This window comes from Aythya fuligula, chromosome 1 (genome assembly GCF_009819795.1).
Source record: "Aythya fuligula isolate bAytFul2 chromosome 1, bAytFul2.pri, whole genome shotgun sequence".
Lineage (NCBI taxonomy): Eukaryota > Metazoa > Chordata > Aves > Anseriformes > Anatidae > Aythya > Aythya fuligula.
The window spans coordinates 176,153,783-176,169,742 of record NC_045559.1 but is presented as its reverse complement, the minus strand read 5'-3'; the positions used below and the strand labels follow the sequence as shown (position 1 = coordinate 176,169,742).

Sequence of the window (15,960 nt, the reverse complement as noted above, 5' to 3'; positions counted from 1 at the left end):
CTTTGCTATAATCCAGGCTCTGTTTCACAGAATATAGCTCTTGCTGAATGATGTTAGCATGGATTCTGTGGCGACCTGAGACAGATGAAAGTCAAGGAGGTGATTTTCTGCCCCTCCCATCCCATCCTCCAAATACACATACACATGCGTGCACAACACGCACACACACAGACATTACCTATATGTGCCTTACTTCTGTTCTTACAGGATTCCTTTACCTACATGTTGCTTTATCGTTTGGGTTCATGCAGAACTTATTTAAGGGCACCTGCTCATTTCTTTTATATTTAGTTCTTCAAAAATTCAGGACTAGGTGAGCACCTACAAAGGCATCTCTGCCCTTGCAGTTAACCTTCTCAATTTTTTTAAAGGGGTCCTCAAGCAGAGGTACCATATCCATATTCCTTTGTAGCAGCTTTACAGAGACAAAGGTCGCATGCCAAATAGATGGCAAAATATAAAAGCAGAAATAAAATCTGTAATCTTGTGGGTAAGGTGAATAAGGAACAGCTATTCGTGATTTCTCAGGATGAAAGAAGTGGAAGGAGCACAGAACTGTCAAATGTTTTGTTTAAGCAAAGCAGAAGGTGCATGTTTCCCCACTCAGTTACCAGGACACTAAAAGCCGGTTCCAATATAAACAGGTTCCAATGGATTCAAAATATAAATTGGCGTATAGTAGGATTTTGTGAAAAGGGATAAATCAGATCATGCAGGATAGGTGCCTGTTGGAAAAGACTGTTTGGTTGTCATCTGTAGCATTGGAAATACAAAAACGCTCAATGTATGGGAGCTGAAAAATAGCTTGCTTTTTTCCTGCCTATTTCTTATTGATTCCTGGGAGTGTGCGCAACTGGTCACAGTCCTTTTTCAGAGGCAGAACAATAATGGTCATGCTGGTCAAATGCAAGAGTTGTCAGACTTCTTTCACCCATTTTTATTGGAATATCTTTGGACAATCCAGCATCTATATTAGAAATACGGAAGTCTAGAAGTTTAATAATGTCTAAAGTGAGCAAGAAAATGTACTGGAAGATCTTGGACTGGGTGGTCTTGAAGGTCTTTTCCAGCCTAGATGATTCTATGCTGGTGCTGCGTTCCAGGGTCTCACTCTCTGGAGCTGATGGTGGCACTCCAAAGCTGGGATATCAACAGGATCAACAGGATCAACACCTGACTAAATTGGGATACCTCCTTGGGACATCAGAAACCTTGTCACCCCCCACATTTTTTATTTTATTTTATTTTATTTTATTTTATTTTATTTTATTTTATTTTATTTTATTTTATTTTATGATGAGGGAATCTAGTTAAATTGAGAAAAGCCCTATAATACTGACTGAATAGTTACATCCATCAAAAGCTTTCTGAAGCCCTGAAGATGGAAAGGTTTGAATGATCAGGAAAGACAGTAATGCTATCTGCATATCTAGCTTGAAGATGAATAGCGATTCTTAACTGTTAATAAAGAAAAAAGAAGAGTCACATAAGGATAAAGACACTAGCGAACTGTAAAGTTTTGAATAATTTTAGATAAAAACACAAGAACTTTTTAGAATAACAATGTTTTTCTTATTCTGATAAGACTCTTTTTAGGAAAAAAAGCTACTTCTTCTTTTTCACTGCCAAGTAGTATATAATCTCACTGATATATTGTTTTGTTTTGTTTTATGACAGGGAAAGACAGTATTAGATTTGCACTTTTTCAGGAAAACTTAAAGCTTTTAGAAATCAACTCTATGTTCAGCCTCAAAATACTCAGCACTTGTGTTCCTGAAGTACGTGATCAAATCTCTAGGCTCCAGAAGCTTTTCTTTTTTTCCCCACAGAAACCAAAGTGTAACAAGCATCTCACTACATTTATTACCAGCTGCTGCCTGGACTGTCCTAATCCTTGCACTGTGTGTTGGCAGGCAACTCTGTTCCTGGAATCAGAGCTTTTTTTTATTTTTTTTTTAATCTTTTGATACCAGCAAAAAAATAGACTGCTTTTTCTAAGGTATAAAATTATCATTCCCAAGCTATGGAGACCCTTTCATTGTTTGTTATTTTGGTTTACTGTTGTGCATTTGCATCACTGTCTTCACCAGTGTGTTAGACTAGCACGTCTGAGCACTGCATCCACTGCTGAGCTGCTGGTGTCCCAGGTGGAAACCTCCTGTGCATGTGTGTACAGGCACACAACCAAATCCATGTTTGCACACGTGGGTGTTCTTATGCATCCAACAGAAACACAGCTTGGCAGCTATCATAAAACACCACAGAAACAATTGGCAGTGTCAGGCAAAACAAATGACATATCCTAGTGCAAACACTGAGAATCATATAGGGGATTATACCCCTCAAAAGTAATATTGAGCAGATAAATAACTTGTGGTAGGGGCTGGCAGAAGTGGGATTGGAACTTAACATTGGTGATGCAGTGCAATCCCCGAAAGCACAGTGGGCAGGCATATGCATCCCTGTTATTTGTGCAAAGCAATAATGTGATAAAAACAGAAGGTGATTCAGACAGCAACTGTTGCCAAAGAAGGAAAGGAGGATGGTTTTCCAAGATCTTGTGGCTATTTTTATGGATGACAGAGTTGCTTTACCCTTCCAAAATGCAGACTAATTAAAGGAGTTGTTTTACGCTATGTACTGCATTATAAAATAGTTATCCTTAAAGGGATTTTATTGTTCTTCTTTTTCCAGACCCAAAAATTTCATGTGAAAGGCTTTTTCCTTCCTATATTCTGCTTGAAGGAAAAGAAATTTTAAAAACCACACTGAGTATTCAAGCAGATTTTTCTTTTTGCCTCTCTGCCAATTCTATATATTAGTTCTTCAAAAGTTTTCGTTACTCTCCACTATACCAATTTCTTACCAAGAATTAACTGTTGGTTTGCTAAATTTAGGCAGAACATGGACTTGAAAATATTAATGTTCAATGCTTTTACATTCTTGTAATATGTGAATGTGTGACTTCAGTCCTTAACGCACAATATTCACAGGAGCTCTAACTTGAGGTTTTCCATTCTTAAAGTGCTTCATCATCTCTGATTGCTTTCAATTTTAATTATTTCATTTAGTAATTATTTATTAACATTTTTTCAAATATAAACTTTCTATCTTCTGCCAAGTTAGTTTTTATAATTCCAAGAGATCAGAAACCTTTAACTGTCTGCATAAACTTCTGCATATAGACTTTTAAAAGAGAATACTGTGATCACCGAAAGCGAGTATTTTGAGTATTCAGATATGTGGTATATACATTTTGTGCATATATATCTGTGTTTATTGTAGCACAATGATGTCCACAATATTTTAATAATCATATATCTAAATGTATCTGACAACAAAACTTATATGGTTTTGTATTGGATTTCATTGTTGTTGTTGTTTTGTTTTATTTTGTTTTGTTTTGTAATCCTGCATAACTCTATCAGTATCCTTGTTTCTGAAGAACAACAAACTTACCAGAAAGTTCAACAGGAGATGTCTCCAGCTCTAACTCTGGTATCCTGGTCCTGATCCAAATGGGCACTATGCCAGGACATGAAGCAGACTGCTGTGGTAGCACTGATTGATGATCGTCTCCTGTCCCTAGACAAGAGCTATATATCCAACTTCTATTAATGCACCACTCTGCAGCATTAATATAGTTAAACTTGGGATTTTTCTGGATCCTCTCAGAGATGTGGCAAATTTATTGTCTTTCCTTTCCAGTGACTTTATCAGTTCCTTTTTCTCTGCACCTCAGAGTCCAGACCAGTACTTTCCTTGGATGTATCATCCATAGACTGTGGTGTGTCAGCAATATACAGGTGGCGCATGCATCAACTTCTCTGAAAGCACCAACAATCTTTTCAAGGGGCCTGAACAACGTCTTCCATGTTCAGAAATCCAGCTGAATTTTCCATCACTGCAATGCACAGTAATATCTTTTACAGGATAGCTTTACATGTGGTACTCATACATTCGGTCAGTGCTCGTGTGTTGTATGAAAGCATTTCATTCTCAGGTTAGCACATTAGGGAAATGAAACAACTAAGACCACAAAGAAAGTAAATGTCGTGCTGGTTAAAAGCTGTCCATGTCATCAGTAGTCATCCTATTGACCTTAGGCATTTTTGGATTAGTGCCCGTAAATATGGAATTAGATTTCAAGAACTGTTGACTCAGTCCTTTTCAATATAACTAAGAACAGTCGTATTCTGGAGGCAAAGAGTCCCAGTGCACCTAGAAGGACGTATCAGGAGTGTTGGCTCCTTGCACTCTGTATGTGCCCTTGTCGATTGATCCCCATGGAAGAAATTGATGACAAAGCCATGTACTTATTTAATACAAGCACAGTTACTTATGAAGTCACATTTCCTTGAAAATGGCAGGAATTAGTGGGAAATAAATGTATATATTTTCTGCTGCAATCCCAACTCATCATGCAATCCAAAAGCACCCTTTCTCAGATCCCTTTTGAGGCCATGGTATCTGCATTTGTGGACACGAGTTTCCAAGGTGCCATCTCCCTTAGATGTGTTTTTCTTTGTATATGTACCACTGTCAATGGACTATTCAAAAAAAATGTACCTTTCAAAATGAACCATCTTTGCTTTGGGTAATAGCAAGGAGTTTGCTGTTGTTTTTGTTCTCTATTCTTGTAGAGAAGTTGAAACATCAGTACATCTAGTAACTGTCCTATAGAGAGAGCAGCAATGATTAAATACAGCTGGTAACATTCACTGGCTAAGGATGTTTCTTCTTGGCTTTCGCATGGGACATGAAAGATGCTTAAGAACAGGGAGAACTTGACCTTCTCTGTGTCTTCTTTTATGATCCACTCCACATGGTCCATCATTGTCTCAGAATGCTGTGGGTCTACTATGAATATTCCATTTCATGTGAAATTTCAAATCTGATTACGACTGTAGCTGATCCTACATCTGTCCAGAGAGAGGGTCAAGATGCCTTCCTTGGCTTCTTTCCAGTCCCAGTTCTCCCCGATGCTAGGAGAGGATTGGTATGACACAGTGCATGGAGAGCTATTATGGTGTTCCACCTGGCATGCCATGGAGCTCTGCAGGCCACCTTAGCTGGGAGTGGTAATGATGGACTTCCACCTGCACCAGGAGAGTGCTACACAGGGCTGGTCTGCTGGGACTGTCAGAAGTCTGGCTTGTAAAAAACAAGATCAAGCAAATTACAGAATCACAGAATTGTAGGGGTTGGAAGGGACCTCAAGAACTCATCGGGTCTAACCCCCCTGACAAAACAGGTTCCCTAGGGCAAATTGCACAGGTAGGCATCCAGACAGGTCTTAAATATCTCCAGAGAAGGAAACTCCACAACCTTCCTGGGCAGCCTGTTCCAGTTCTCCATTATCCTTACTGCGAAGAAGAAATTAGAATAGCCTAAGGACTTCTTTGAATTGTATAGTGCCCTTTCACCTATGACATTCTGCCTCAGCATTCACTAACCATGAATATTTAATATGGCCACCACGGCATCCTGTGGAATAAATGACAGACTCTGAGTTTCAAAGCTTAATCTGAAAAGTAATGCATACACATCAATATTGAAAAAAGCGTAACACCCAGAGCAAATCCTTTTTCATAAGCCCACTTATTAAAAAAAAAGTAATGTAATATCATGAGTTTTCATTAATACTAGTCTTCAATAAGCCTAAAGCAAATCCTTGTTCACTGTGCACTTGCCATGGTTGTTGTACAGAACTACCTGAAAGTGATGAAGGCTCACAGTCAGTGCGTGGAGAGCAGGGAGCGTGAGGCTGAGACAGATATGAGTTCTATTGGAGTAGAGAATCTGAGTCTGCATCTGTCTTTCCCAGAGAAGATAGTTATGGACATTTCACAGAAATAACAATGCTGATTTTCAGCCCCTACAGAGTGCTTTACACCTGCAAAGTGCTATAAATGTTTGAGTTAATCCTCACCGGTAATTGAGTATGATTGTATTTGTGTTGCAGACACAGAAATTAAGATATGAAAATGTCAGCAGGCTGACCCAGGGCCACATAGCTTTTCAGAAGCAGATTTAGGATGAAGAAACAGACCTCTCTGGTCATATTTGGTTGATTGTGCTGCCTTGTAGCAAAATGTATCTCAAATTTCCTAAACATTAAAAAAAAAATATCCTAGAGAAGGAGTCATTTCCATCTTTGCTTCTTCAAAACAAACAAGCTCCCAAGCTACCAAACCCCGTGTCTACATGTATCATTAAATACTTTCCAGTTGCTAGCCAGAAAACTCAGCAGAAAACCTGTAGAACACCAAAGTAACTATCTTCTTTTAAATAATTGATGATGCCAAATAGCAGCAGTGTTATGCCAACAAAAAGATTGGTCTCTTAAAATATTTTATTCATTATGCCTCAAGAAACCCAAAGCCTTGTTTTTAAGAAAAGAAGATTTCAGAAGTTGGCTCTTAGCTCATCTAAAACATCTGCTTATTACACATCTTTGTGTTAATGTACTGGTGTTCCCCCTGTAAATCCTTCAGCTCTAAATAGTATGTATGGAAGTCTTGGCAAGGAGATCAGGAAGGAGAAAGAATAATATTTGCCAAATATGCATTTTACTTGATGGGGCTGTGGTGGTGCATTTTAGTGATATGTGTGTTGAAGAGAATCTGTTAATTCAATTAAATAACAGGACAAGAAGGACTTAATTCCAAGGTTCAGAAAGACCCCATCCTATGCTGCTGAAACTTTATGTTCCAGGATAAAAAGGTTAGAAGTCTTGGCTAACTACACTCATATAAAACAGCCAAAAATGGTGTTTGTAAATCAAGGTCACTTATGTCAGAAAGCTACAATGTGATAAATCTGTCCGACAATTAGACGGAGAGGGCATATCGATGTTAAATGATATTCTTTGTACATTCTGGTTAGAAGGCAGTGAAAACACTACAGTAGCATTACAAAACAGAAAATTGCATTCCAGATAATAACAGATATTCATGGTGCATGATTTTACACTTTAATGTGCTGTATTTTACTCAGTCATGTTAATATTTTGAATTATGTAACATTCTCTTCTTTATGCATAGTTTAATTTTTTTCATTGGAAAAAATGCACCCTCTCCCTCCCTATCCTTCTCTCTTTTTCCCCCTCTACCTCCCCTTCTTCCTCCCACTCTCCCTCCCTTTTCCCTTCTTCCCTTTTCTCTTTTTCCTTCTCCCATTTTTAACAGTGATGCTTAAAAAAAAAAAAAAAGCAAAAGCAAAAAAAAAAAAAAAAAGCCTAAAGCAAAACTGTCTGTGCAAAAAAATAGTAACAAGTAGTTTCAAGATTTAAAAGCCGGGATTTTATGTTATATATTTACAGATTCAATCTGTGTACCAGGCTTTGATCCAAGCCTTAGCATGATGACTGGAATCACTCCGATTAACCCAATGATACCAGGCATGGGGTTAGTGCCGCCACCACCACCAACAGATGTGCCTGTAGTCAAAGAAATAATTCATTGCAAAAGCTGCACGCTCTTCCCTCCAAACCCAAGTAAGTGGGCCTGATGAAATAATGTTATTTTCCTGAACTTATTGCCTAAGATGTTTTTATCTAATAAAAAACTATGGTTTTAAAATAAATTGTAGGCAATTCTAATGTTTCCTTATAAGTTCTGCTCTGTGTGTAAATCATGGTGGAGTATCAGAGCATGCTTATTCATCTCTGCAAGGTCACATAAAAACTTATGCAGCTTGTACAAAAAATAAAATGAATTACTTAAAGCTAACAGAGACTGAAAATCTACACTACTCATAGTAGAAATCTGTCTTTCCCTTACATCAGTGTCACAAAACATAACCCCATGCAAACTAGCAGTGGCTGAAGCTGCTGTGTGTTGTTGGTCTCTCATTGACCTGTTCGCACTGATCTGGCCTCATGTAGGCTGTGCAGAGGTGTCTGATGGTGAAAGCATTGCTGTGGAGAACCATCTCTGGGGATGTCCTTCAGAGAAGTTCAAGTCAGAAGTGGCTCCTGCATGCTGTAGATTTCTCCGAGCCATGCCAGTTTTGGGGAGGCAGCATGCAGATGAGTTGCTTCTCCTCTTTGGGGACTAGGCTTTCTTCTGCTCCTTCTGGGGACTTCATGCAAATGGAAAACTTCCCACTGAGCCACTACTGTCAGGACAAAGTACAGAGCCTAATTTTGAGTGTGTTAGCCCCAGGAATCTGGTTTCATAGCCATCAGACCAGCTGCTTGCAGCATCACTATGAAGACAAAAGAGAAATTTAAGCAAATAGTCTGGTGCTGTGGATTTGCAGTGTACCCAGATCATGGTTTAATCAAACTGGCTGTGTGTGCAAATATATATATGGATATTTTAAGGTTGTAACCCCCTTTACTGTGATAAAGGGCCAAAAAACTAATTCATATCAATCAGAGATTCCTGCTCAGAGAATTACTGTTAGAGGAGTGCTCTAGCAATCTGCATATAAACAAGGTAAAATGTTATGACAGAGCATATTTTTCATACAGCCCTCAAAAATTTAATAGTTCTCTGATTTGTGTGTATACATATATATATATACATAAAAATAAAATTTCTAGGCACTCCATCTCACGAGCACTTGTTAACAGTGAGTTTATCCTTCCTGCATGCTGGCGTCCACTCCATTATCTGGCACAAAGACAGAACAGATAACCGGCAGAGCGCTTTCATCATGTTGTCACTTCATCGTGTTTCCCGCTTTGTTTTTCTGTTTGCTGTGCTTCTGTGCTCTGAGAAAGAAATTAAATTATGCTAAGACCAGGGAAGGTTATCCAGTCCTGGCTTCCTAAACTATATGCAGCATGGGTTTGTTTTCAGGGGGCTTAAACTGGCACACTAGTGAGTGTGGCGAGTGCTGGTTATGAGCCAGCGATGATGAAGGTACGGAAGTTTGCCTGCTTTGAAACAGAGTATTTTCTATTTTTGTGTATTTTCTAACAGGAGACTGTGCAGGGAAAAGAAAGATCCTTTTAGACCTTCCCGCCTGGAGAATGACCCGCAGTGGCAGGAATTAGACTCTGAAAAACCACCTAAAACTTGAAAAGGTTTAGATTCAAGTAGCCAGTTTTGGACAATCTCTGCACTATTCAATTATTTTGCTTCTCCCTCTCTCCTGCCTCAATGCTATGTCAAATAACTGTTGCTGCCCAGAACTGATTAGGGGAATGAATAGAACCAGTGGATCAAAAGACGAATTTTGTATTCCAATGTGATTTCTGTTTTGACTTAGATCTTCCACCACCTTCAACAAGAGAGAGACCTCCTGGGTGTAAAACAGTGTTTGTTGGAGGATTACCAGAAAACGCAACGGAGGAAATTATTCAGGAAGTCTTTGAGCAGTGTGGAGATATAACAGCAATTCGGAAAAGCAAGAAGAATTTTTGTCACATTCGTTTTGCAGAGGAGTTCATGGTTGATAAAGCCATTTACCTTTCTGGTACTTCACATTCTTTAATGGATTTTCCTTGCTTCTCATTTGTATTTTGTGATGCTAATGTTTGCTTATTTTCTTAGCTTTTATCCCAGCAAGTCCTTTTTTAAACTCAGTGGCTCTAGCATGGACTGGCAAGGGGCAATTCTGTATATCCCTGTGTTTGCCAAGACTTGTGCTCTGTTTTGTACGTTGCATACCCAAGAGCAATTTCCTGCCATCCCACGACAATGCAACAGACCCTGAAATTCACTACAGAGCAATCTTATTTTTGATTTACACAGGTTTATGTAGTTTTGCTCACAGGTTGTAGAAAGAGGAGGGCACCAGGCCAGGAACGCTGCTGGTTTCCAATGCCAATTTCTGTGATAGCTTGGCAATTTCATTGGCATATTTTTATAGATTTGCAGTGCAGTCTGAATAAAGTCTACCTTTATGTGTGCATGTATTCAGCAGTCACCTGGGTTGGATTCTGAGACCCAAAAGGCTGTGCCTTTTGACTCCCAGGACAATGAGCACCACAGAACTTCAGGTGTAAAATTTCAGATCCTCCTTTGTTTTCCAGCAAAGGAACAGACTAAAAAATCTAACTCACATGAAAAAGAAAAAAAAAAAAAAAAAAAAAAAAAGAAGAAAACCATCTTTGCTTTCTCAAATCAGTCTTCAGTGACTGTTGAAGCACTTGTAAGGTTATAGCCTCCTTTACATGAGGATTGGCTTCCTACCTGAGCCCTCCTTCACCACCCTGAGCTAGACCCCATCCCTTGTGTGTATCTCCATGGGCTGGTTCATCACTCCTTTCAGGTCCTGGAGGATCCCCTGTCTTTGTTTTGCCCCACAACACATTCACCCCTCATGCAAGGTATTCATAAATGAACAGTGCCAGAGACTACTACTTGGCCAAGACCAATTGACACAGATTTGCTTACCACCTTGTGTAGGGTAACCTTGAGGACTCCTCCTGGGACCACCCAAAAGGGCACTAGGGAGATAACAATTCAGCATATCTTGTCTGAGCTCCCATCCTAACCATCTTTTGTTTAGCAGCAAGGACATAGTTTCAATGTCCCTTAGGTGGCCATAGCAAGCTCACACAGTTAGAAACCAGTGGTTTCTCAAATCATCATTGGCTACATCTTAAATGAAAGAAAGGGAAATAAAAATAAAAAATAAAAGAAAAAGAACATATGAGCTGTTGAAATGTATTGTCAGGAAAAAGCTTGCTCTTTTGTTTCTTTTTTTTTTTTTTTTTCTTTTTCATAACTTGACTGCATGCTTTAAATATCTGTTCAATGAGCTCCACAAAATCATGAATTTTATGAGACCTATGTAAAGATTTCTTTAGAATATATCTGAATTTTAATGCTTCTTCCAGATCTCCATTCCATTATGTATTTTTCTTCCTGTTTTTTTTATTTTATTTTATTTTATTTTATTTTATTTTATTTTATTTTATTTTATTTTATTTTATTTTATTTTATTTTATTTTATTTTATTTTATTTTATTTTATTTATTATTATTATTATTATTATTACCACATTTCTTCCTTCCTCCTCATCCTCTCTTCCCATTTTCCATCCTTCCTGCTTATGTGCTTATTCACTTATTACTTCTATAACACTGGAGTTTATAGAGAGGGATTACAGACCTCTCAGTAGTAAGAAGAGGCAGCACATTTCCCAGTTTCCAGCTTCTGTCCTATGGAGGCTCCAGCTCCAGCAGTAACAGAGCACTTGTGGAGGAGGTGAGAAGAAGCTCACAAATTCAGTAGGAGCTGGGATTGCTGTATATAATAAAAGAAACAGTAGCAAGAAAGAGGCCAGAGAAAACTGCAGAAACATACAGACTGCCATCCTGGGGCAGCGTCAGCATCCTGATAGCTCAGTTTCCTGCTTCTCTGCAGTTGAGTGCACCCTTTGTTTCATTCCAAGTGAAGTTTAATTTTAACTTTCTACAGAAAAATCCAGAGCACCAGATCTGATGATTACTAGAAAATTCCCTGTGCTGCTGTGTGTCCTCACTTAAGTGTGCACCCATAACAGAAGAATCGAGCAGAGACGGAGGAGGCAGATTACCTTCCTTATCCTTCCTCTCTGATTTTTCTGCCAGCTTATTTCCGAGTTCCCAATCCTTTTCTCTGTGTTGTTCTCACATCCTTCCTTCTTCCTTTTCCTTTCATCAGTCACACTACTGCCTTCACTGCCTGTTCCACTCTCTCTCCCATTTTCATTTCTTCCAGTCCTTTCCTTGCTTCTAAAACTTTTAGTGTTTCTGACCAGATCAGGGAAAATAAATAAATAAATAAATAAATAAATAAATAAATAAAAAGTTAAAAACAAAACAAGAAAAACAAAGAAAACAAAAACAACAGTGGAGCTGAGAAGAAGGAAGGAGAAAAGCAGGGGCACATAGCAGTCAGCTATCTTTTTGCCACCAGCAGTGATTTCTGCAGACCTCTGCAGATGAAACAAGGAGCACTGAATCTCCCCCAGCACTGCAAAGCAGGGAGGTCAGGCATTAGACAATGGCACGTTTTATTTGATCTGAAATTTTGAGTTTTTCTAATCAATCTTTCAAACATAATGTATTCTGAAATGATGGGGGAAAAGCATATTGTTAAGGCTTTTTCATTTCCCTATAAGAGACAAAAAATAAACAGAATTTGTGGTAAATACAGTATGCGTGTTATATTAGGGAGGAATCATGCCTTTGATATCTGTAATATAATGACAGTTTTGTCTACCTAATCAGTTTTATCTCTCTACCTCATCTAATCTCATCAAACTTAGTATTTATCCTGTGCTTATCATCAGAGTATTGCAAGTGATTAGAAAATTCATTAAGTAGATTATTCACTGAGTTTTTTCGTTTCTATTCCCAACTAAAAGTGTATAAAAGGAGACTGGGAGATGGGTAGAAACTAATGTTAAAGAAAGTTGAGCTGATATGTTCTCATTTAGCCCTGAAAGTTTCATTTTGATCTCCCAAGGAAAAGGCTAAAATCAATATGCCACCCCATGAGAAAGCTCTTTCTTCAAACTGTGTACTTTAGTCTTGTGGCTGACAATTCATGACAATTCAGTAACTCCTGCAAACATTGATGGCCCTGGATTGGAAGTAAGGAACAAACAGACCTGCTCGTATCCCAAAAAGCCCAAGGATACATTTTTCCTATGCTGATATTTTCCCGTGTGGATTTCCATTTAGTACTGTGTACTGGCTTTTATTTCATGTTCTCACTGATCACCAGCACTCTGATCTACATCCCCAGTTAGCAGCTATTGCCTGGTCCCCAATATAGCAACACTCAAAGGTAAGTCAAGCCACAGAGTTTTTACTAGATCTGTGATATGGAAATAACGTGTTTGATTTTTATTTAGCACCCTCATTAATTTTTCCTGCTGGTGCTCCTTTAAAGTGAGGATCTTGGCATGTTCCCAGACTTTTTTTCCCCTGCCATTGTGTGCGCAAAACTGAAATTAAAAATGACAGGCCAGGCACACAGTTAGTGCTAGCTGCAGTCCCGAGCGAAGAACTGGGAAAAAGGTTTTGTGAGGGCAATTCCTTGCCCATGCTTGAAGGGGGAAAAGGCAGATGATTTTCACATGCATTTAAATACCTTTGAACATCAATAAGGATACATGGCATTGAAAAAGAACAAGCCTTTCAGCTGCCATGCAGCTCAGATGTGCCGTTACAGATGGGTGCCTGAGGATCCCATATATAAAATTGGTCCTGCAAGTCATGCACCCTACCCTACACAGTGCCTTTCTGGCTATTGGCCTGTCAAGGACTCTGATCTTCACCAGGGATGTGTTTGGTCCTGTAGTGTCCCCCATTCCTGATTTAGGAGGATGCAAGAAGCCATGCCAAAAAGGCATTTACTTTTTTTTTTTTTTTGTGAAGGGAAAGATGCCAAGCCCTGAGCAGCCTGATATAATTTTGAAACCAACCCTGCTCTGAGGAGGGGATTGGACTAGATGATGCCCAAGGTCCCTTCTGACTAAGGTCAGTCTAGGTTTCTGTGCCTGGGGAAACCACTGTCTGACTGGCCATCTTCAGTCTTAGCAGTTAAACAAGCAATGCAATTTTCTCAATGTGGTTCACTGCCAATTTCAAAACTCTATTAATTTGGAGGCACTTAAACTGGTTACCTGAGGGAGCCATTTGTCCAGTGCTACAGAGGATACTGTGTTTTGGACTTCAATTTACACCATTTGTGTTTTTTCCCACTATCCCCATTTACTTCAAAAATAAGGTAAGACTTCAGTAAGACTCAACTTTGCAGGTGCACGCACAAGGTGTAGATAGAGTGTCCTTTCCAGTAGTTCTTTGTTCAGAATAAGTGGGGCTTTGAGGACCATAAGGGTCGTGCTTCCTACAGGACTGCATTTCTCAGTGTGTCCATACCCAGTGTGCTCCAGCCAAGGGAGGCAAAAGACAAGGGAGAGGAAGAGAGACTGTGTCTTCCTGGAAAGTGCAGCCCAGATGGGAGATCTAATTTTAGGTTCACGAGACCTGACACCCTGGCAGTGTCCTTTCACATTGCTGATAATGCTGTTTTGGCACAGAACAGTCACTATTTGAGGAATGCATCTTGGGGAGAAACATTTGTCATGGTTATCAGAGTAACTGCACCAATGACCCCTTCATGCCTACACCCCTGTGAATAAAACCCCCAAATTACCTTCTTATTAGTTCAGATCTCCAGGTCTGACAGGTCACCCACACCCTTCTTCTGTTATGTTTCAATGGATAAAGTGTACAGCTATGTTTAAGACCACAAGTACCCTTATTGTAGAGAAAGTAGTGTGTATTCCGCTGAGCAAGAGAAAGCTGTGCAAAGTAGAGGACATGTTAAAGTGACAGACAAACCCCTTGTTAACCTCTCTGCACCATAAGCTTGTGCACCTTGGAGACCAGTCTTGGTCTGGTCCATAGAAGTTTTTGTCACCTTCAGGCTTTGAGGGACCTCTGAGATGCTTAACTTGAGCTTTCCATCTAGAGTTCTTGATGGAACATGAAAGACATACCTCTTCCTCACTGAACAACTACTTAGCTGAACTCCACAAGATGCCTGAAAGGAAAATGTCAAGCAAAAGGCACACAGATTGTTATTTGTTTGTTTGTTTTTCTCTTTTTGTTTTGTTTTGAAAGGGTCATTACATATGTGGATATCTTTGAAGCTGTGGTTTCATGTGTGCTGTAGTACAGCCAGTCCCTTGTATCCATACATCAAGATGTTTTTACAGCAGTAAAACAAACAGAGCATGCCTAGATACGCATTTTTGCGAAGATGCTCCTACTCTATTACACAAGCCTTAACTTTGCTGTCCCTGGAGAGAGTTTGAAAGGGAGTTTTAACTGTAGTGGTGAGGTGCTGAAGCTCTTCAAACCACAGGCAAATCATAAGACTGAAAGGTAGGTTCTTTTGGATTGATGTTCAAATGGAAGAAACACCACTTTTTCTGCCATTTTTAACAGCGGCTTCCTGTCCCTGGGGCTATTTCACAATGGTTATAGTAGTGCATGTTTCTGAAGAGCCTCTGATGTACCAGCTCAGCACAGAGTTCATTTCCATAGCATCCCATGATTTGAGAATGCTGCCGGGATGTTCTCCTCCTGAGGCCACTACAGCATGTTGACATGGGGAAATTTGAGCTAGTCCTGTGCAGACTAATTAGTTTTACCTGTATCTGAAGACTCTGTTTACAGCTTTCTATCTGGGGTTCTCTCATCTTCCCTGCATCAGCATTTTAAAAGTTAGAGAAACTGCTCTGTGAGTAACTTTCAGTCTTCAAAATAAAACTAGAAAGAAGGTTGATGCCCAGCATATGCTCTTCCACACTATGGGCATGAAAGTCTCCTTCTATAGCTTTGATGTGATTTGTTCATCCTTTGAATGCAGTCAAGGGCTTCAGTACAGGGCAGGGCCCTGTTGTGCTGTTATATAGGCTCTGACTTAAACAAAGCCTTTGTAGTCTGGTAGCTTTAGCATATGACACATCGACCAAATTATGAATATGTAGAAGATTGCTAAAGATGAGATGTGACAGATTTCATTATTAGTTTTGAAAAAGGTCTTGCAAATGTCTAATAAATCCCTCCATGCTCTTAAAATTAGTTTAAAGAATGCTCAACTTAATGTTTTTTTGAATTATTATTGACTTTATATCAGATTAACTTGTAGGTGGTTTATGTTTGATGCCAGATTATTGAGATGTGGTATTTTCAATTGGGAGGCTTCAAAATTTGAGATCTAGCATCAACACAGATATGACATCACCCTCTTTGTGACCCAGAAATTTACATAGCACACTTTTCTCATTCATTTATGGTCATAGTGTTATAAATTTCAGACTTTTCCCACACTTCTTATTCCATTGGCAGGCTGGAAAGTAATGCTAAACTGTACATGACCTAAATAGGATCAGGAGAAGGACTTTACATTCAAACAAACATAGTTTGTTTAGTATTTGTTTTTGTTTAACTGGCCTTTGCTTTTAGAAATGTTAGGAGTATCAGCTAGAAAAATG

General features: G+C 39.1%; 1 protein-coding gene across 6 annotated transcripts in view; it reads left to right on the top strand.

Moving 5' to 3' along the window:
- Positions 1-15,960, top strand: part of ENOX1 (ecto-NOX disulfide-thiol exchanger 1) — a 365,043-nt gene that overhangs the window by 254,171 nt on the left and 94,912 nt on the right. For all 6 annotated transcript variants that reach the window (XM_032203166.1, XM_032203183.1, XM_032203192.1 and 3 more), the window contains 2 exons: positions 7,325-7,498; positions 9,223-9,429. In XM_032203166.1, the coding sequence (XP_032059057.1) occupies positions 7,325-7,498; positions 9,223-9,429 (381 nt within the window). The remainder of the gene's footprint in view (positions 1-7,324; positions 7,499-9,222; positions 9,430-15,960) is intronic.